General features: G+C 45.6%; 1 protein-coding gene across 1 annotated transcript; it reads right to left on the minus strand.

Moving 5' to 3' along the window:
- Positions 1-704: 704 nt before the first annotated feature.
- MRPL11 (mitochondrial ribosomal protein L11) lies at positions 705-3,627 on the minus strand. Its single transcript, XM_068554983.1, has 5 exons — positions 3,407-3,627; positions 2,936-3,031; positions 2,418-2,511; positions 2,174-2,333; positions 705-984 (listed from the first exon to the last, which is right to left on the minus strand). Exons 1-5 carry the CDS (start codon positions 3,527-3,529, stop codon positions 879-881), a joined length of 579 nt encoding a protein of 192 aa, XP_068411084.1. The 5' UTR covers positions 3,530-3,627; the 3' UTR covers positions 705-878.
- Between the last annotated feature and the right edge of the window lie 16,395 nt (positions 3,628-20,022).

Raw genomic sequence — 20,022 nt, forward strand, 5'->3', positions numbered from 1 at the left:
GTAAAACCAAGTACCTAGCACATAACAGGTGCTTAGTAAATGTGAATCCCATTTTTCCCCCAACTCCTCCTCTCTTCTCTAAGAGGACAATAGTCCTTGATATTATGACTAATGGAAAAACAAAAGGCCAGGGCTCCCCAAGGACTTCTCCCACCATGGGCAGGTACCTACTGATGCTTTGCTTCTTCCGTGGGTCTGTAGCCCTAAACCCCACAATAATTCACATTCAGGTATCACCTGACTCAGAGCCAGGGTCAGCTTAATAGAGGGGCCTGAAGTAGCCCTTGGGATCCAGGGCATTCCACGTAGCAACCCTGCTTGGGGCTGTGACCTGAAGTCCCCAAAGGGTTCTGTTTCTGTTGAGGTGGCAAGTCCCCAAGAGATAGGAGACATTTCTGATGGAAGCAGAAACAACATCTGCTGCCTCTGTACACCCAAGTCCAGCATACATGCCCCCACCTACCTTGCCCTTTCTCTCACCCCTGGAAAATGGGAAAACACAGGATTTTCTGCTACCCCTGCCAATTCAGATCCTGGGCAGTTGCTCTGCTTCGATGAGCCTCAGATCACACATCTGAGAAATGGCATGAAGACCCCTACTTCCTAGGGCAGCTTCCTAGGGCAGCTTCCTAGGGCAGTCTGTCCATGGTGGCTACTGTCAGTACTGGTCCCTTTCTCTGGGGTCCCAAGGCAGAAACTGACAGTGGGTGACAAAAGATGTTTATTCACGTTTGATCCTTTGATATAACCACACGTGCAAAAATACGTAATTTAAAGTCAGAAAAGTATAATCGGGTTGATGTGACCTCCCTTCCTCCCCTCTGGCCCAGCCTTCCCAACTGGCCCCTTTCAAAATCCTGGAGGGTGGGGGACAGGGGTCACTTCTTGGCAGCTTCTGCCTGGGCTGCCAAATCTGCCTCTTTCTGAGCAGCCAGGAACAGGGCTCGCTCCTTCTGGAAAGCTGCCAGCTCTTCTGAACTGAGGCTACAGGTACAGAAAAACAGACGGTAAGTGAAGGGCTGGTCACTGGTGGGGAGCTCAGAGCACCATGTCACTGTCTCAGAACCCCTCTCCCCTCCTGGACATCCCAGCCCCCATACCTTTGCTCATCTGTTTCCTCTGCCAGAATTGCCACCCCACTATCACCTCTGCTTTTTACTCCTTTCTTAAGGCCCTACTCATCCTTCGAGGACGAGTACAGCTACACCCTAGTCCAAATTAACGTGCCCTTCCTCTGCGCCCCAAAACGTTTTGTAAAATGAAGTCATCAGGTGGTGCATGATTATCTCTTTCAGAGCAAGGATCAGATTCGCTCACTTCTGTACTCCCAATACAAGTAAAGATCTGAGCAAAGTAAAGTCTATCCCTGTGCCACGCTTAACCCCACTCCTCTTGGGAAACAACCAACCGTCAGCCTTTGCATGGGGTGTGACACCAGCAGCAAGAGGCCAGCGAAGGGCTGAGTGTTGCCCCTGCTGTGGTCTGGCCATAGGCTCTGCCACCCTACGTCCCACCTCAAGGAAACAATTTCTGAGGCCATCCAAAGCCCCACGAGGCAGCCTGCTGTTGGCCTCAGGATCAAGCCTGAATTTGAGAATCAACTAGTCCCTGTTTGGCTCCTACGTCCTACCACGTCCCATTCTGCCTCTAGTATGATATACCCAGACCACACTGAACGTCTTTGCTCCATTCCTTCACCTTACATCCTTCACAAGGACTTTTCTGCTTCTAGGAACGCTTGCCCCAGTCCTTGACCTCGCTTCCCAGGGCTCTGCTTAGATGTCAACTGCTCTGCAAAGCCTTCACTGACACACCGGGCAACCTACTCCCTGTTCTGAAGATACCTGTAGTTCCTTTTATCAACACTGACCACCTGGCAGTATACTGCTCCATTCTGGATCTGCCTCCATCTCTGGACTGAGTTCCTTAGAAGGCAAAGGTCAAGCATGGCTACCTCCTTCCTAGCTGCATCCAGCGTCCAGAACAATGCCTAACACATGATAGGTACTTAACAAGTATATTCCAAACGAATGAATGAGGCTCCCCACTCCCAAGAATCTAAGATCCATTAACCCAGAAGCTGACTCTCCCACTCACTGGGCCCTCAGCTTTGTCCCAGAGTCAAGAACTTTCCAGGCCCTCCCCTCACACTGAGCTTCCCCCAGAAACTCACTCCTTCACCACACGAATGCCCAGGGAACGGGCAGAGCCAACGATAGAGCGGACAACAGAGGACAGGGGCACATCCTGCAGGGCGAAGGCGTCATCCTGAGCTTTGACACGGGCGATCTCATACACGTGCTTCAGTGTCACTAGGCCTGCCACCTCTTTCCCTGGGAGCAAGGAACAAATAGCCCTTCAGGTGTCACTGCTTCCTTTCGGAGCCCAGAAACCCGGATGCCCGCCCTGCCCCTTACCTGTGTGCCGGGCCCCCTTCTCAATCCCAGCAGCTGCCTTCAGGAAATAGGAAACAGTGGGTTGGCCAATTTTGATTTCAAATGTCCTGTCAGGCTGAACGGAAAAAAGAAACATGAGAATCTTTCTTCCCACCTCCCCCAACCCCTGCTGCCCCAGCCCAGGGAACTTCTAACTTCCTGTACCCCCATTCCCTCAGCTCACCTTCCTTCCCTTTAACTGGCAACAAAACCACAGAAGAAACAAGTCTGCAACAAACATCCCTGTCCCTTCTATTCCAGGTCCAACTCTGCTTTGGAAGCCCCAGCAAGTTGGAGGGACAAAGGAAAGATCTGCAATACGGCAGCGCGGGTTCAGGAAAGATATGGCCTAGTCTCTACGGTATAAATGGGGAAAGTGGGGCCGGGTAACAGGAAAACACTTGCCCCAAGTTATGAGAAGAGTAGCAACCCCAGGTGACCAGCTCCAGGGCCTGGGGAGAATGAGAAGGAAACTGGGGATCAGAGCCCCGACTCCTCACCTTCACAAAAATCTTGGTAGGCAGAGGAATGCCTTCTTTGATGTCCTTGGTCTTCTCGTTGAACTCCTTACAGAACTGGTTGATGGAAACGCCTCGCTGTGAGGGAGGCATAGGAGTTAGCGTGAGGAGGACGGGACGGCTTCCTTTCCCCCAGAGGCTCCATCCATTCCCTCCTCCGTCATCCCTTCCCTAAGCTCCCATTCTCTTTTCTCTACCCAGATCCAACTTTCATTTTATGTGCCAGATGACTCGTATGTTTCATGCCTCTCTAGCCTTACAACAGCTCGTTGACGAAGAACAGAGAAGGCTGAACCTCGAAGAGGCTGTGTAACTAACCCAAACACATAAAACGTGTGGGCAGCAGAGCCGCGTTTTGAACCGAGGCCGCCCTGGCCCAGCCCGCACCCGCCACCCGCGTACTAGCTCCCACCGTCCGACGCCTCCCACGCCAGGTTCCTGCCGCGGCTGCACCTGACCCAGGACGGGGCCTAGTGGGGGCCCGGGCATGGCCTGGCCTGCCCGCACGATGGTCCGGATCACGCCGCCGGCCTCGGGCTTCCTGAGGGCCCGAGTGGCCCGGCTTAGCTTCGACATGAGGCGGAGTTCCCAGCCTTAGTTCATCTCAAGTCCACAACAAGAGCTAAGGCTCCGGACGCCGCCACCTTGGGTTAAAGGTCAAGGGTCCTCACGTTAGGGTAAGGCAGATGAAGCCAACAAATAGGGTTGATTCAGTCCTTCCGCTCTCCAACCAGTAAGACAAGGAGGATGAGATGAAGCGGAAAAAACTTTTAACTTGCTACCTTAAGATTGAGGAAGGACCCGAATGTCTCGGATACACAAGTTCCTCCTGGAGGGCACACAGGCAGTGCCTCAGACAGCTAAACTGGCAGGTGGCCCCTAATATCCGCACTGCATTGTGGGTATGGTAGTTTTGACCGCGTATGCGACTCCCACAGCTTGCTATGTCCTGGGGCGCCATCTGCTGGACATGGTGATAATCCCTGGGTTGGAAAATAGCTTAGAGTTCCTTTTCAGGAGTGGGGATCTCTTCACTTTCTGAGCCTGTTTCTTCACCTGTTGTTGAAAGGGAAGATGGTTAAGAGTACGGACCTTGGAAGTAAGCTGCCTGGTTGCTTGTCTTGCTGGCTGTGAACTTGATCAACTTATTTAATTTATGCTCAGTTTCCCCCTCTGTACAAGGAGGATTACAATAGGTAGTACCTACCCCTGGGATTGTTGTGAGGATTGAGTCAGCAAAGTGCTTTAGAACAATACCTGACACCTAGTCAGCACGTGCTCTTCACTGTAGAATAAGGACAAAACCTTGCAGAGCTCTGGTGAGGCTTAAGAGGCCCAGAACGTAGTTGATACATCACCCGTGTCCAATAAAATAAGCCAGCATCTTATTATTATTGTTGTTATTATTATTTTTAGCATTTGCTACATGTCAGGCACTGTGCTAAGAGCATTATTATCTCATTTAATCCTCACAATGGCATGAGGTAAATTGTTTTATTATATACCCCCCTTTACAAATGAGAAATTGAGGCACAAAAAGAGGCCCTAAAACACCTACCCTGTATGTGACAGGGCTGGGAAAGAAATATGATATTATCTGATTCTAGACCTTGTTCTGTTTACCGCAAGTCTGTACTGCTGTAATCCCTGGTTAAATGATATAATCCATGTAAAATGATATGATCCATGTAAAACCACACTGTAAACTGTGAGACACATAAACTTTACATTCTGCCTTCGCATTGGACTCCCACTAAGTAAATGTGATTGCTCCTGTCTCTGAAGTCTATCAGGTTCTTATAACGCTCAGCCTCATTACCCTTCTCAAGACTCTGGAACCAAGAAGGCTCTTTGATTTACTAGCCGTAAAACCTGGGGCACAGTAATTAACCTCCCCGTGCTTCCGTTTCCTCACTAGTAACATGGGGCTGAATATAGTACCTACCTCACAGGAAATTAGTTAATTCAGGTAAAGCACATAGAAGAGGGCCTGGCCCAGAGCAAGCCAAGCTGGGTAGGATGTATCTCTGGGTGCCCCACATCACCCACCCTATATTTACAAATTTATTTACAAATAAAGAAATAAATCCTTCCTGAATGAAGGAATCAGGAAGCAAATGGGCATGGCAGGTACTCAGGGAGCCAAGAATGTGGCCTGGCACAAACTGGGCTTCATTGGGTGCAATTTCCACTTCCTGTCAATGAAAGGACAGTTTTGATTATTCCAGCTCTTACGGATTATAAGGAAGCAACTCCCTAGTCTGTGTTTGGATATGTGGGAGGCCAGAGTGTTCAGTGGCGAAGATGAGCCCGGACAGGCAAGTGAGGACCGGATCTCACAGGCCTTGCCAGCTTGCTAAGGAGTGCGGGCTGTGCAGTAGGAAGCCATTGAAGAGTGTTAAGTATTTGCATCATATTTGCATTTTGAAAAGGTGACCCTGGCTTGGATGTGTAGAGGGATTGGAGGAGAGCAGGGATTGGATGCAGTGAGACCCATTAGGTCAGGGCAGTAAGATGGTGCTGAGATAATGGTAGCTTGGGACCAATCCAAGAGATACTTAGAATATAGAGTTTATTTTAGTCAGCAAATGCCTGTGTAGTATGAAGTGTGTTCATCTTTATGAAGAGTAACTCATTTTAAAAAAAATAAATTTATTTATCTATTTATTTTTGGCTGCTTTGTGTCTTCGTTGCTGCACGCGGGCTTTCTCTAGTTGCGGTGAATGGGGGCTGCTCTTCATTGCGGTGTGCGGGCTTCTCATTGCAGTGGCTTCTCTTGTTGCGGAACATGGGCTCTAGGCGCGTGGGCTTCGGTAGTTGTGGCACAGGGCTCAGTAGTTGTGGCACACGGGCTTAGTTGCTCCGCGGCATGTGGGATCTTCCCAGACCAGGGCTCGAACCCGTGTCCCCTGCATTGGCAGGCAGATTCTTAACCACTGTGCCACCAGGGAAGTCCAAGAGTAACTCATTTAAATCTCATTGCAATCCTATGATGTGTAGCTGCTATTATTATGCCCACTTTATAGATGAGGAAAATGAAGCACAGAGAGGTTAAGTTACTTTTCCAAACTTACACTGCTAGAAAGTGGCAGTGTCAGGATTTGAACCCAGACTGTTTGGCTCTAAGGATTCGTGCACTTGACCATTCCCCAGGCTGCCACACAAATCAGCAGAAGTTAGTGCTTGATGGGTAATTTGTGGAAGGAGGGGGAGAGAAGCATCACAAGTGATGCCCGGAATTCTGGCCTGAATAATCATGCAAATGAATGATTAGGCCTTTCACTTTTAACGCTGGAGACACAAGAGTTGTAGGTTCAGGTAGAAGACAATGAGTTGAGTTTGGGTGTGTCTGTGTGACACCCATCTGAAGGGTATGATCTGGGAGAGAAGCAGACAGGAACACTGGCCTCTGTAACACAGAGACTGGTAGTCTTTGAGGCCAGGGCCAGGAGTGAGATTGCCTGGGGTGGAGAGAAGAGACGACAAGAGAACTCGCATTTAAAGAGTGAAAAGAAGAGTGACTTCCTCATCGGTCCAGCGGTTAAGACTCCTCACTTCCACTGCAGGGGGTACAGATTCGATCCCTGGTCGGGGAACTAAGTAAGATCCCCTATGCTGCGTGGTGCAGCCAAAGATTTTTTAAAAATAAATAAAACAAAATAAAGAGTGAAGGGACTTCCCTGGTGGCGCAGTGGTTAAGAATCTGCCTGCCAATGCAGGGGACACGGGTTTGAGCCCTGGTCCAGGAACATCCCACGTGTCGCGGAGCCACTAAGCCCGTGCGCCACAACTACTGAGCCTGCGCTCTAGAGCCTGCGCTCCGCAACAAGAGAAGCCACCGCAATGAGAAGCCCACACACCACAACGAAGAGTAGCCCCCACTCACTGCAACTAGAGAAAAGCCTATACGCAGCAACGAAGACCCAACACAGCCAAAAATAAATAAATTAATTAAAATAAATAAAAAAATAAAGAGTGAAAAGAAGGGAAGAAGTGAGCAAAGGAAACGGAGAAGGAGCAGTTACAGAGTTGGGAGGAAGAGCAGGAGAGTGAGGCATCCCTGCAGCTGCAGGAGAAGAGTCAGAGAAAAAGGAAATGAGAAAGTGGAGATCAAGCTAAAACTGAGCCTGTATCCCACGGAAAATGGAAAAGCCTGGACAAAATATTTGTGGGTGGGGGCTTCGCAGACCCCCAAAGTACACAGTATCAAAGATTCACTGGGCTGCAAGAGGAAAGAGGAAAGAGGGATAGAGTGACAAGTAGAGGGATGTAGAAGGTCCCAGCTGGAAAAGCCCATAGCCTGCTTCTCAGGTGGGTTAATGAATCCCAGAAAAGCAGGTGAGGGCAGGAGTAAGGGGTGGCTACTCCCATTCCCCAGGGAAGCAGCAAGACCCGGGGAGGGAGCAGCTGTGCAGTGACTATGGAAGGCTTGGCAGAAATGCCTGTGTCCTTGTGTGGCAGAAAAGCTCCTATGCTTTGAAGCGTGACAGGAAGAGAGCAGGAAGCCACCAGTCCTGCAGGCAAAGGCTGACAATGTAGAGGCCTTCTCAGGGTGCGGGTCCCGTCAGGCCATCTCAGTGGGGACCTGTGTGAACAGACAGCATTGGGTGCCGGGTGCATCCTGCTGGGGGAAAGGGAAGGGATTCTGAATTTCCATCAATGGAAACAGAGATGAAGTTGAGTTAAAGAAAAGTAAAGTTCTGCATTTTACATGCAGGAAGTATGGACCGAGATCTGTACCTGTCACACACAAACAACGCTTGGCGCCATGCCTGGTACCCTGGGGGCACCCAGGGGCATCGTGGAGGAGCAGCCAGAGAAGGGGGAAGGCAGAGAGAGAAGGAGTTGGCTGCGCTCCCTTCAACTTTTTTTTTCCTTTTTTCTTTCTTTTGGCCACACAGCGCAGCTTGAGGGATCTTAGTTCCCTGACCAGAGATCGAACCCTGGGCCCCTGGCAGTGAGAGCACAAAGTCCTAACCACTGGACCTCCAGGGAATTGCCAGGGCTCCCGTCAACTTTGATTGCAGACGTGGGGCGTTAGGGACCTAGAACTACCCGCATAGAGTCCGCCCCCTCCCTAAGGCCCCACATTCAAATTGTCCGCAAGTCCCGCCCACTTATGTCCCTACAGCTCCCACCGATTCTGCCATCCCCTCTGTGGCTGCCCAGAGAGTAGGGCTGACAGCCAGGTTCTCACTCTCCCAACACACACACACACTTCTCGCCAGCTATGTGAATTCAGGCAAGTCCCTTCACCTCTCTGGGCCTCAGTTTTCTCAACTGTGAAATAAGAATAATGACAATACCTACCAGACAGGACCGTTGAGAGAATTCAGTGAGATTAGCCAGGTTGGGTGCTTAGCTCAGGCTGGCACAGGGCCTATGGTAAGCACTCTATGGAAGTTAACGATTATTATTGTCAGTTTCAGCCTTCATCTTTCCTGGGCTGGATGCTCTATGGGCCCCTCTATGGGCTCTCTGCCTCCATTCTTGCCCCTCCAATCTAGCCTCTCCAACTTGGCCCTTGTGTAAAGCTTGTCATTGGCACCTACAGCTTCTTTTCCCTACAGTGTAGCTCTCCGTCCATCTGAGACACTCATTAAAATGCATCTTCCTGGGATTCCCCATCCAGGGGTACCTGTACTTTTCACAGAGCCCAGGGGACCCTGCTGAGACTCCTTACCCTACAAGCTAAAGTCTACACTTGTTGGTGTAGATGGGATTCAAGGCCCCACTAACCTCTCTAACCTGCTGCTCCCTACCTCACACCTACCATCCAGTCACACCAGTGAGCACACCCTTCCCTGTCACCCTGTGCCCTCCTGTCTGTGCATATACGTACCTGGATACTCTTTCTCCCCTTTTCTTCTTGGCTCCCTCTGCCTGCCTCCACCTCAGGAAGGTGACTGTTATGGGATGAATTATCTCCCCCTGAAAGTAATATGTTGCAAGCCTAACCCCCACTACCTCAAAATGTGACTGTATATGGAAATAGGGCCTTTAAAGGGGTGATGAAGTCAAAATGAGGCCTTAATCCAATCTGACTGGTGTCCTTTAAGAGGAAATTTGGACACGTAGAGAGACAGCAGGGATGTGTGTGCAGAGAAAAGACCATGTGAAGACGCAGGGAGAAGGGGGCCACCTGTAAGTCATGGGGGGAGGCCTCAGGAGAAACCAGACCTGCTGACCTCTTGATCTTAAGCAGGGCTTATTTCAAACTAGGGTTGTGACCTATAAGTGGGTTATGAAATTGATTTTGTGAGTTCAACCAGCATTTTTAACAAAAAAGAACAAAACAGAAAATAGCAGAGTACGTCACACGGAGTAAAGGTACGTACTATCTCATGGAACCTGTGTTTCCCTTGTGTGTGTGTTGGGCCACAATGAAAATGTATTTTTTTTTTTTTTTTTTTTTTTTAAAGTTAGTTGTAACTCATTTTCTTTTTCTTGGCCTCGCTGTTCCCCTACCAGGGATCACACCCAGGCCCCGGGCCAGTGGAAGCGCAGAGTCCTAACCACTGGACCACCAGGGAATTCCTGAAAATGTATTTCTTACTTGCTCATGGCCAAAATATATAGAAAGTCATTGCAGTGGCCTGGATGACCCTGAAAAATAATGTCGCACCTTGTTCATTTCTGTGTTTCTGCTGCAAAATAAACTAAGGCATATTAAAATTTTTAAGAGTTTATTTGAGCATAATATCATTCAGATTGGGCAGCATCCAATCTAGCAGATAGAAAGGGGCTCAGAGGAGCAGTACAAAATGAAGGACTTCTATAGGCAGAAGGGAGCAGGAACAAGGCGGTTATAGGAGGCAAAAAAGTGGGTTGGTTATTGCAAGGTCACTTTCCTTTAGGGGACGGCAGGGATCTATCAGGGGTCTCACTAGTGCTGATCAGGTGATTTCTGTTGACTGGTTTAAGATTCTGGGAGAGTGGATATTGTAATTAAGTCTGGTGATGTGAAACTTAGCATAAGTGACTCCACTTTGGGCCTGTTGTCTTGTTTTTCAAACAAGTCCAATGCCCGACCTAGCACCTGGCAGGTCTATGTGGTTAGGTCTTTGGGAAATACTTGTGGGGCAAATGCAACGATCCTTGCGTATATTACCTCCTCTGCTTTGGTTACCAGAGAGTAGGTTCTTGTCTCGTCACAGAAAGAATTCAGAGATGAGACACGGAGGCCAACAAAGCATAAGCGAGGATTTATTAAGCAATAGTACACTCTCAGGAGGGAGAGCAGGCAGGCTCAGGGGAGCAGCTGCCCTGAGTTTCTTTGGCAAGCTGGTTATACGGGGTGTGAAAATGACTGGGCAGAATATTCATTGAGTAGGGAGGGGTTTTGGTTCATATTGCCTGAATTTCATCCCAGTTCCACCTTCCCAAGGGGAGGAGGGATTTTTACCCTTATTTGGTCTTGATTGGAAGTGTCATGGCGTCTTCATGGGTACTTCTTGGTGCAACACAGGTGTCATGGTGTGTGATGGGTACTTCTTATTTGCAAGGCTAATTTTATTGTAATGAGGGGATAGTGAGCAAAAGGTTACATTCAGATGCCGGAGATTCTCTCTTTCTTTGTTGGCCCCTAGGACCCCTGTCATTCACAAGATGCACGGTTTCTGGACCTGGCCTGTGCTCCCCTTTCTCTGTTCATATCTAGCTAACTGCCTGCTCGAATACTTCCACCTCTGTGACCCTAGTCTCAGCACCAAAATCTTTCACCTGGATGAGAACAGCCTCCAACAGGTGTCTGCTTCCACTTTGGCTCCTCTGCAGGCCCTCCTTCAGCAGCCAAAAGGGGTCTTTCTAAAGCTTGTCAGGTTTTGTCACCCCAAAGTCATCATGCCACTCACCTACTCCAGTGACTTCCCACTGGAACCCAATTGAAATCCTAATTCTTTATCTGCCCTATAAGGCCCTTCTCCTCCCTCCCTCCCTCCCTCATTCCACTCCAGGCACACTGACCTCCTTGTTCTTTGTGATACTGTGATTTATGATGAGGAATATATACAATCGCCCCTCAGCATCCACGGGGATTGGTTTCAGGCCCCCTCCACCCTACCTCACCCTCCCCTCCGCAGATACCAAAATTCAAGGATGTTCAAGTCTCTTATACAAAATGGCATAGTGTTTGCATATAGCGTACACACATCCTCCCATATACTTTAACTTACTTATAATACCTAATACAATGTAAATGCTATGTAAGTAGTTGTAAATACAATGTAAATATTATATAAATAGTTGCTGGTGCAAGGCTAATTTAAGTTTTGCTTTTTGGAACTTTCTGGAATTTCTAAAAAAAAATATTTTCAGCTCCAGATTCGCTGAATCCGTGGATGTGGAATCCAGGTAGGTCTTTGTCCCTGTTCCTGGTACAGAGCTCCTAAAACCCTTGGAATTTCCTAAGTGATAAGAGCCATAAAGGTGAAAGGAGAGTCTTTTGTTATTCATAATAATCCCCTTTCAACAACTGGTGACTTTATGTTAATGAGGTGATTTTCTGAAAACCCCTAGGTAACCATAGGATAGGGACTGGTTGCCAGGGAGACCAACCACGTGACTAGAGGATTGGAACTTTCAGACCCATCCCCCAACCTCTGACCTCTGGGTAGGGGAAAAGGGATAAAGAGTTGACTTAATCACTGATAGCCAATGATTTAATCAATCATGCCTACTTAATGAAGCCTCCATAAAACCCCAAAAGGACAGGGTTCTGAGAACTTCCTGTTGGTGAACGTGTGAAGCTGCTGGGAAGGTCTTGTCCCTGGAAACTCCATGGCCCATCCCCATACCTCTGTGCAATCTCTTCCTTCTGGCTGTTCATTTGTACCCTTTGAAATATTCTTTGTAATAAACTGCAATCGTATAAGTAAACTGTTTTCCTGAGTTATGTGAGCAGTTTTAGCAAATGATGGAACCCAAAGAGTAGGTTGTGGAAACATTTTATTTTTATTTTTTTAAGTTTTTTTTTTTTGAATTTTTGAATTTTATTTTATTTTTTTATACAGCAGGTTCTTATTAGTCATCAGTTTTATACACATCAGTGTATACATGTCAATCCCAATCTCCCAATTCAACCCACCCCCTCCCACCCCCTCTTCCACTTTCCCCCCTTGGTGTCCATACATTTGTTCTCTACATCTGTGTCTCAATTTCTGCCCTGCAAACCGGTTCATCTGTACCATATTTCTAGGTTCCACATATATGCGTTAATATAAGATATTTGTTTTTCTCTTTCTGACTTACTTCACTCTGTATGACAGTCTCTAGATCCAACCATGTCTCTACAAATGACCCAATTTCATTCCTTTTTATGGCTGAGTAATATTCCATTGTATATATTTACCACAACTTCTTTATCCATTTGTCTGTCAGTGGGCATTTAGGTTCCTTCCATGACCTGGCTATTGTAAATAGTGCTGCAATGAACATTGGGGTGCATGTATCTTTTTGAATTATGGTTTTCTCTGGGTATATGCCCAGCAGTGGGATTGCTGGGTCATATGGTAATTTTATTTTTAGTTTTTTTAGGAACCTCCATACTGTTCTCCATAGTGGCTGTTATCAATTTACATTCCCACCAACAGTGCAAGAGGGTTCCCTTTTCTCCACACCCTCTCCAGCATTTGTTGTTTGTAGATTTTCTGATGATGCCCATTCTAACTGGTGTGAGGTGATAACCTCATTGTAGTTTTGATTTGCATTTCTCTAATAATTAGTGATGTTGAGCATCTTTTCATGTGCTTCTTGGCCATCTGTATGTCTTCTTTGGAGAAATGTCTATTTAGGTCTTCTGCCCATTTTTGGATTGGGTTGTTTGTTTCTTTAATATTGAGCTGCATGAGCTGTTTATATATTTTGGAGATTAATTCTTTGTCCGTTGATTCGTTAGCAAATATTTTCTCCCATTCTGAGGGTTGTCTTTTCGTCTTGTTTGTAGTTGCCTTTGCTTTGCAAAAGCTTTTAAGTTTCATTAGGTCCCATTTGTTTATTTTTGTTTTTATTTCCATTACTCTAGGAGGTGGATCAAAAAAGATCTTGCTGTGATTTCTGTCAAAGAGCGTTCTTCCTACGTTTTCCTCTAAGAGTTTTATAAGTGTCCGGTCTTACATTTAGGTGTCTAATCCATTTTGAGTTTATTTTTGTGTGTGGTGTTAGGGAATGTTCTAATTTCATTCTTTTACATGTAGTTGTCCAGTTTTCCCAGCACCACTTATTGAAGAGACTGTCTTTTCTCCATTGTATAACCTTGCCTCGTTTGTCACAGATTAGTTGACCATAGGTGTGTGGGTTTATCTATGGGCTTTCTATCCTGTTCCATTGATCTATATTTCTGTTTTTGTGCCAGTACCATATTGTCTTGATTACTGTAGTTTTGTACCATAGTCTGAAGCTAGGGAGTCTGATTCCTCCAGCTCCGTTTTCCTCCCTCAAGACTGCTTTGGCTATTCGGGGTCTTTTGTGTCTCCATACAAATTTTAAGATTTTTTTGTTCTAGTTCTGTAAAACATGCCACTGGTAATTTGATAGGGATTGCATTGAATCTGTAGATTGCTTTGGGTAATATAGTCATTTTCACAATGTTGATTCTTCCAATCCAAGGACATGGTATATCTCTCTGTCTGTTTGTGTCATCTTTGATTTCTTTCATCAGCGTCTTATAGTTTTCTGCATACAGGTCTTTTATCTCTCTAGGTAGGTTTATTCCTAGGTATTTTATTCTTTTTGTTGCAATGGTGAATGGGATTGTTTCCTTAATTTCTCTTTCTGATGTTTCGTTGTTAGTGTATAGGAAAGCAAGAGATTTCTGTGCATTAATTTTGTATCCTGCAACTTTACCAAATTCATTGATTAGCTCTAGCAGTTTTCTGGTGGCATCTTTAGGATTCTCTATGTATAGTATCATGTCATCTGCAAACAGTGACAGTTTTACTTCTTCTTTTCCAATTTGAATTCCTTTTATTTCTTTTTCTTCTCTGATTGCCGTGGCTAGGACTTCCAAAACTATGTTGAATAATAGTGGTGAGAGTGGACATCCTTGTCTTGTTCCTGATCTTAGAGGAAATGCTTTCAGTTTTTCACCATTGAGAATGATGTTTGCTGTGGGTTTGTCATATTTGGCCTTTATTATGTTGAGGTAGGCTCCCTCTGTGCCCACTTTCTGGAGAGTTTTTATCATAAATGGGTGTTGAATTTTGTCAAAAGCTTTTTCTGCATCTATTGAGATGATCATATGGTTTTTATTCTTCAATCTGTTAATATGGTGTATCACATTGATTGATTTGTGTATATTGAAGAATCCTTGCATCCCTGGGATAAATCCCACTTGATCATGGTGTATGATCCTTTTAATGTGTTGTTGGATTCTGTTTGCTAGTATTTTGTTGAGGATTTTTGCATCTATATTTATCAGTGATGTTGGTCTGTAATTTTCTTTTTTTGTAGTATCTTTGTCTGGTTTTAGTATCAGGGTGACGGTGGCCTCATAGAATGAGTTTGGGAGTGTTCCTTCCTCTGCAATTTTTTGGAAGGGTTTGAGAAGGATGGGTGTTAGCTCTTCTCTAAATGTTTGATAGAATTCACCTGTGAAGCCATCTGGTCCTGGACTTTTGTTTGTTGGAAGATTTTGAATCACAGTTTCAATTTCATTACTTGTGATTGGTCTGTTCATATTTTCTGTTTCTTCCTGGTTCAGTCTTGGAAGCTTATACCTTTCTAAGAATTTGTCCATTTCTTCCAGGTTGTCCATTTTATTGGCATAGAGTTGCTTGTAGTAGTCTCTTAGGATGTTTCGTATTTCTGCGGTGTCTGTTGTAACTTCTCCTTTTCCATTTTTAATTTTATTGATTTGAGTCCTCTCAGTCCTTTTCTTAATGAGTCTGGCTAATGGTTTATCAATTTTGTTTATCTTCTCAAAGAACCAGATTTTAGTTTTATTGATCTTTGCTATTGTTTTCTTTGTTTCTATTTCATTTATTTCTGTTCTGATCTTTATGATTTCTTGCCTTCTACTAGCTTTGGGTTTCGTTTGTTCTTCTTTCTCTAGCTCCTTTAGGTGTAAAGTTAGATTGTTTATTTGAGATTTTTCTTGTTTCTTGAGGTAGGCTTGTATTGCTATAAACTTCCCTCTTAGAACAGCTTTTGCTGCATCCCATAGGTTTTGGATCATCGTGTTTTCATTGTCATTTGTCTCTAGGTATTTTTTGCTTTCCTCTTTGATTTCTTCAGTGATCTCTTTGTTATTTAGTAATGTATTGTTTAGCCTCCATGTGTTTGTGTTTTTTGTGATTTTTTCCCCTGTAATTGATTTCTAATCTCATAGCATTGTGGTCGGAAAAGATGCTTGATATGATTTCAGTTTTCTTAAATTTACCGAAGCTTGATCTGTGACCCAAGATGTGATCTATCCTGGAGAATGTTCCGTGTGCACTTGAGAAGAATGTGTAACCTGCTGTTTTTGGATGGAATGTCCTATAAATATCAATTAAATCTATCTGGTCTATTGTGTCATTTAAAGCTTGTGCTTCTTTATTAATTTTCTGCCTGGATGATCTGTCCATTGGTGTAAGTGAGGTGTTAAAGTCCCCTGCTATTATTGTGTTACTGTCAATTTCCTCTTTTATAGCTGTTAGCAGTTGCCTTATGTATTGAGGTGCTCCTATGTTGGGTGCATATATATTTATAATTGTTATATCTTCTTCTTGGATTGATCCCTTGATCATTGTGTAGTGTCCTTGTCTCTTGTAACATTCTTTATTTTAAAGTCTATTTTATCTGATATGAGTATTGCTACTCCAGCTTTCTTTTGATTTCCTTTTGCATGGAATATCTTTTTTCATCCCCTCACTTTCAGTCTGTATGTGTCCCTAGGTCTGAAGTGGGTCTCTTGTAGACAGCATATATATGGGTCTTGTTTTTGTATCCATTCAGTGAGACTGTGTCTTTTGGTTGGAGTATTTAATCCATTCACGTTTAAGGAAATTATCGATATGTATGTTCCTATTACCTGTTTCTGTTCATTGTGGTGCATGGGCCTCTCATTGTGGTAGCTTCTCTCGTTGTGGAGCACAGGTTCTGGGCGCACAGGCTTCAGTAGCTGTGGCACGTGGGCTTCAGTAGTTGTGGCTCATGGGCTCTAGAGTGCAGGCTCAGTAGTTGTGGCGCACCGGCTCAGTTGCTCCACGGCATGTGAGGTCTTCCCGGACCAGGACTCAAACCCGTGTCCCCTGCACTGGCAGGTGGATTCTTAACCACCGCGCCACCAGGGACGCCCCTGAACCAACTCATCTTATTTTTAACATTTTTATTATAAAATACAATAAACAAACCAAAAGCTCATACAACATAAATGTACAGCTTAACAAACATTAGACGAGCACTCAGGTGAGTGTCACTCTGTCAAGACACCAAACAGCAAACTGGACAGCACCCCAGACAGCACCCCGGAGCGCCCGCTCTTCTCCTTCCAGCCTGATTTTCATGGTGTTAACTTCCTTGCCTTTCTAATTAGTTTTACCACCAAAGTAAGCATCTTGAACTGACATAGCTTAGTTTGGACTATTTTTGAGATTTATATCAATATAATTATAGAGTATGATTATATAATTAATATAATCAATATAATTATATAATTATAGAGTATGAATTCTGCTGTTTAGCTTCTTTTGCTCAATGTTATGTTGGGTTTTTTTTGCTTGCTTTGTTTTGTTCTATTTTGTTCTTTTTTAGTAAAAGCTATATTGAGATATAATTCACATATCATACAATTCACCAATTTAAAGTGTACAGCTTAGTGGTTTTTGGTATGTTCATGGATACATGTAACCATCACCACAGTCAATTTTGGAACATTTTCATTACCTCAAAGAGAAACTCATACACTTTAGCTATCACCCCTCATTCCACCATCCCTCCCTGGCTAAATAAGCACTAATCCACTTTCTGTCTATAGATTTTCCTATTCTGATATTTCTTGTAAATGAAACCATACAATATGCAGTGTTTTGTGACTGACTTCTTTCACTTAGCATAATGTTTTCAAGGTTGTAGCATATATCAGTACTTTGTTCCTTTTTATGGCTGAATAATATTCCATTGTATAGATATACTACATTTTGTTTATCCATTCAACAATTGATGAACACTTGGGTTGTCCACGTTTTGGCTATTATGAATAATGCTACCATAAACATGTGTGTAAAAGTTTTTGTGTGGACATATGTTTTCATTTCTCTTGGGCTTATCCCTAGGAGTGGAATTGCTGGGTCACATGGTAACTATGTTTAACTGTCGGAAGCACTGCTGGACTATTTTCCCAAGTGACTGCAGCATTTTACAATCCCACAATCAGTGTGTGAGGGTGCCGATTTCCCCACATCCTGACAACACCTGCCTGTTTTTTTTCCTAGTCTATGTGTCATTCTTTCCTGTCGGAAACTGAAGATTTTAGATAACATATTGTGGCACCTTGGCATTCGCCACCCCCCAAGGGCTTACTATTGTTATTTGCTTGTTTAGTGACTGGGTGGATTATTTTAGTGAAGTCCATCCCCCTTTCCCACAGCCTGAGTTTAAAGCCTCTGTCCTTGGTCCTCAGTTTGCATGCCCGCCCGCAGTCACCTGGGATGACAGTGATTTGGGCAGAGCTCTCCTTGACCGACTCTTTCCCTGACCACAACCAGCTGTTAAACTCCACTCATTGCCAGCTGAGTTCTCTATTGTTTTCAACAATGTCCTAGAACATAAATTGTTCCACAAGCTGATCCAATCAAGTTTGGACTCTGAAGGAATAGGGTTTTGATCCCTAAATCTATCTGAGGGGTCTGTCTTTTCCCAGCCCCATGCTTCTATCTACAACAAGGCCTCAAAGGCACAGCTCAGCATCTTAGCTCTTCCTTATCCATTCCTCTGTAAATCTCTTAGCCCAGAAAGAGTTTGTTGTTGGTTTGTTTGTTCGTTTGTTTGTTTTCAACATCCTTTCTCCACTAGATGCACAAATATTCTTCCAAACTGTTTATGCCACCCCTATCTCTGGGCACTTGAACCCAAGAATTGAAGAAATACAGGCTGTATCTTGTTCCTTTCTTTTTTTTTTTTTTAATTTTATTTATTTATTTATGGCTGTGTTGGGTCTTCGTTTCTGTGCGAGGACTTTCTCTAGTTGCGGCAAGTGGGGGCCACTCTTCATCGCGGTGCGCGGGCCTCTCACTATCGCGGCCTCTCTTGCTGCGGAGCACAGGCTCCAGACGCGCAGGCTCAGCAATTGTGGCTCACGGGCCTAGTCGCTCTGCGGCATGTGGGATCTTCCCAGACCAGGGCTCGAACCCGTGTCCCCTGCATTGGCAGGCAGATTCTCAACCACTGCGCCACCAGGGAAGCCCTTGTTCCTTTCTTTGTCCCCTTTTTAAAAAGCAATAGGGTCGGGACTTCCCTGGTGGCGCAGTGGTTAAGAATCCGCCTGCCAATGCAGGGGACACAGGTTTGAGCCCTGGTCCGGGAAGATCCCACATGCCACGGAGCAACTAAGCCGGTGCGCCACAACTACAGAGCCTGCGCTCTAGAGCCCACGTGCCACAACTACTGAGCCTGCATGCTGCAACTACTGAAGCCCACATGCCTAGAGCCCGTGCTCTGCAACAAGAGAAGCCACCACAATGAGAAGCCCGCACACCGCAGCAAAGATTAGCCCCTGCTCGCCTAAGACCCAACGCAGCCAAAAAAAAAGAAGCAATAGGGTCAAGATCTTGATTGAAGAGAGAAGGGAGGGGCTGAACAAAAAGCTTTTCAAAACAATACTGCACACTTTTATCCCACTTCAGGAAGGTACTATTATTATTCCCATTTTATAAATACAGGAAGTGACGCCTAGAGAGATTAAGAAGCTGGAGTTCTTTTCTTTTTTTTTTTTTAAATTTATTTATTTATTTGGCTGCACCGGGTCTTAGTTGCAGCACGCAGGATCTTTTAGTTGCGGCATGTGGGATCTGGTTCCCTGACCAGGGATCAAACCCAGGCCCCCCTGCATTGGGAGCACGGAGCCTTTGCCACTGGACCACCAGGGAAGTTCCGAAGCTGGAGTTCTTAGGACAGAGCATGGGCCTTAGAGCCAGAAGCCAAGGCTGGGACTTGAGAATCTGTGTCTGTTGGTGGTGTTCCAACTCACCCTTCCTCTCCCTGACCTGGACAATGCAATGCTTCAATCAGGCTCATCACATGCTCCCAGAGGTCCCTCCTGGTCTGACTGTACCCACCATGCAGCTCCAAGCCCAGTGCTCTACCACAGGAGAAATCTCTGCCTCCTGGGACAAAGACTTGGAACCTCTCTTAGCCCTTCCTGCAGTCTGGTGTCAGGTCGTAGCACGGGGGCTCTGGTCAAACGTCAGTTCCATACTTGCCTGGCTGTGTGACCTGGCTGCCCCCCACCTCCAGCCTCACTTTTCTCATCTGTAAACTGGGAATTCTAATAGTAATTCAGTACATGTTCACAGAGGGCCTGCTCTGGCAGAAAATGTGCTGGAAGCTGGGAGTGCAAAGGGGAGTAAGACTGTCCCAGTGTCCCTGTGTCCTATTATGGCTGTGCATACCTGGCATGCAGGTGGGCATACTGTAGGCAGTCAGGGATGGAAGCTACCCTGTGGTGCAGGATTTGTATGCCCTGCTGCCGGCAGCTCAGCAGTCCAGCCTGCCCTGTGGTGGCCTCTCAGGGAGTTTCTCTTTGATTAATGAGTGATTTTGTCCTCAAAGGGTGTGCTGTCAGCTGCTTTCTTGTTTCATCTGGCTGCTGGGGCCCCAGAACAGTTGGCAAAGCAGTTGGTATCTTGGACTATTTTTAGGTGGCGGAGTTAGTGGTGTGTGTGGATGTGGTGGGGCCCAGGAGGAGTCGTGGAGACTGGCAGCTTCATAAGCAACAAGTTGGGGAGACAGAGGGGAAGTGTGTCCCCTCTCAGGAATGTGTGGGCAAACTTTCACTTATCCTTCTTGACTGGGGCCAAAGGTGGCCTCCTCTGTGCAGCCTTCCTTGATTTCCTCAATAAAACATGCACTCCAAAGATGCAAATGAAAGGTCC

This window comes from Eschrichtius robustus, chromosome 11, assembly GCF_028021215.1.
Source record: "Eschrichtius robustus isolate mEscRob2 chromosome 11, mEscRob2.pri, whole genome shotgun sequence".
In the NCBI taxonomy this organism is placed as follows: domain Eukaryota; kingdom Metazoa; phylum Chordata; class Mammalia; order Artiodactyla; family Eschrichtiidae; genus Eschrichtius; species Eschrichtius robustus.

What these genes read in the sequence shown, in the direction of transcription:
- MRPL11 (XM_068554983.1), bottom strand. Translation starts at nt 3,529, where the DNA reads ATGTCGAAGCTAAGCCGGGCCACTCGGGCCCTCAGGAAGCCCGAGGCC. An exon ending in CTACCAAGATTTTTGTGAAG is followed by an intron (nt 2,512 to 2,935) that starts GTGAGGAGTCGG and finishes TTTTCCGTTCAG; the next exon opens with CCTGACAGGACATTTGAAAT. An exon ending in GGCATTCGTGTGGTGAAGGA is followed by an intron (nt 985 to 2,173) that starts GTGAGTTTCTGG and finishes CTGTACCTGTAG; the next exon opens with CCTCAGTTCAGAAGAGCTGG.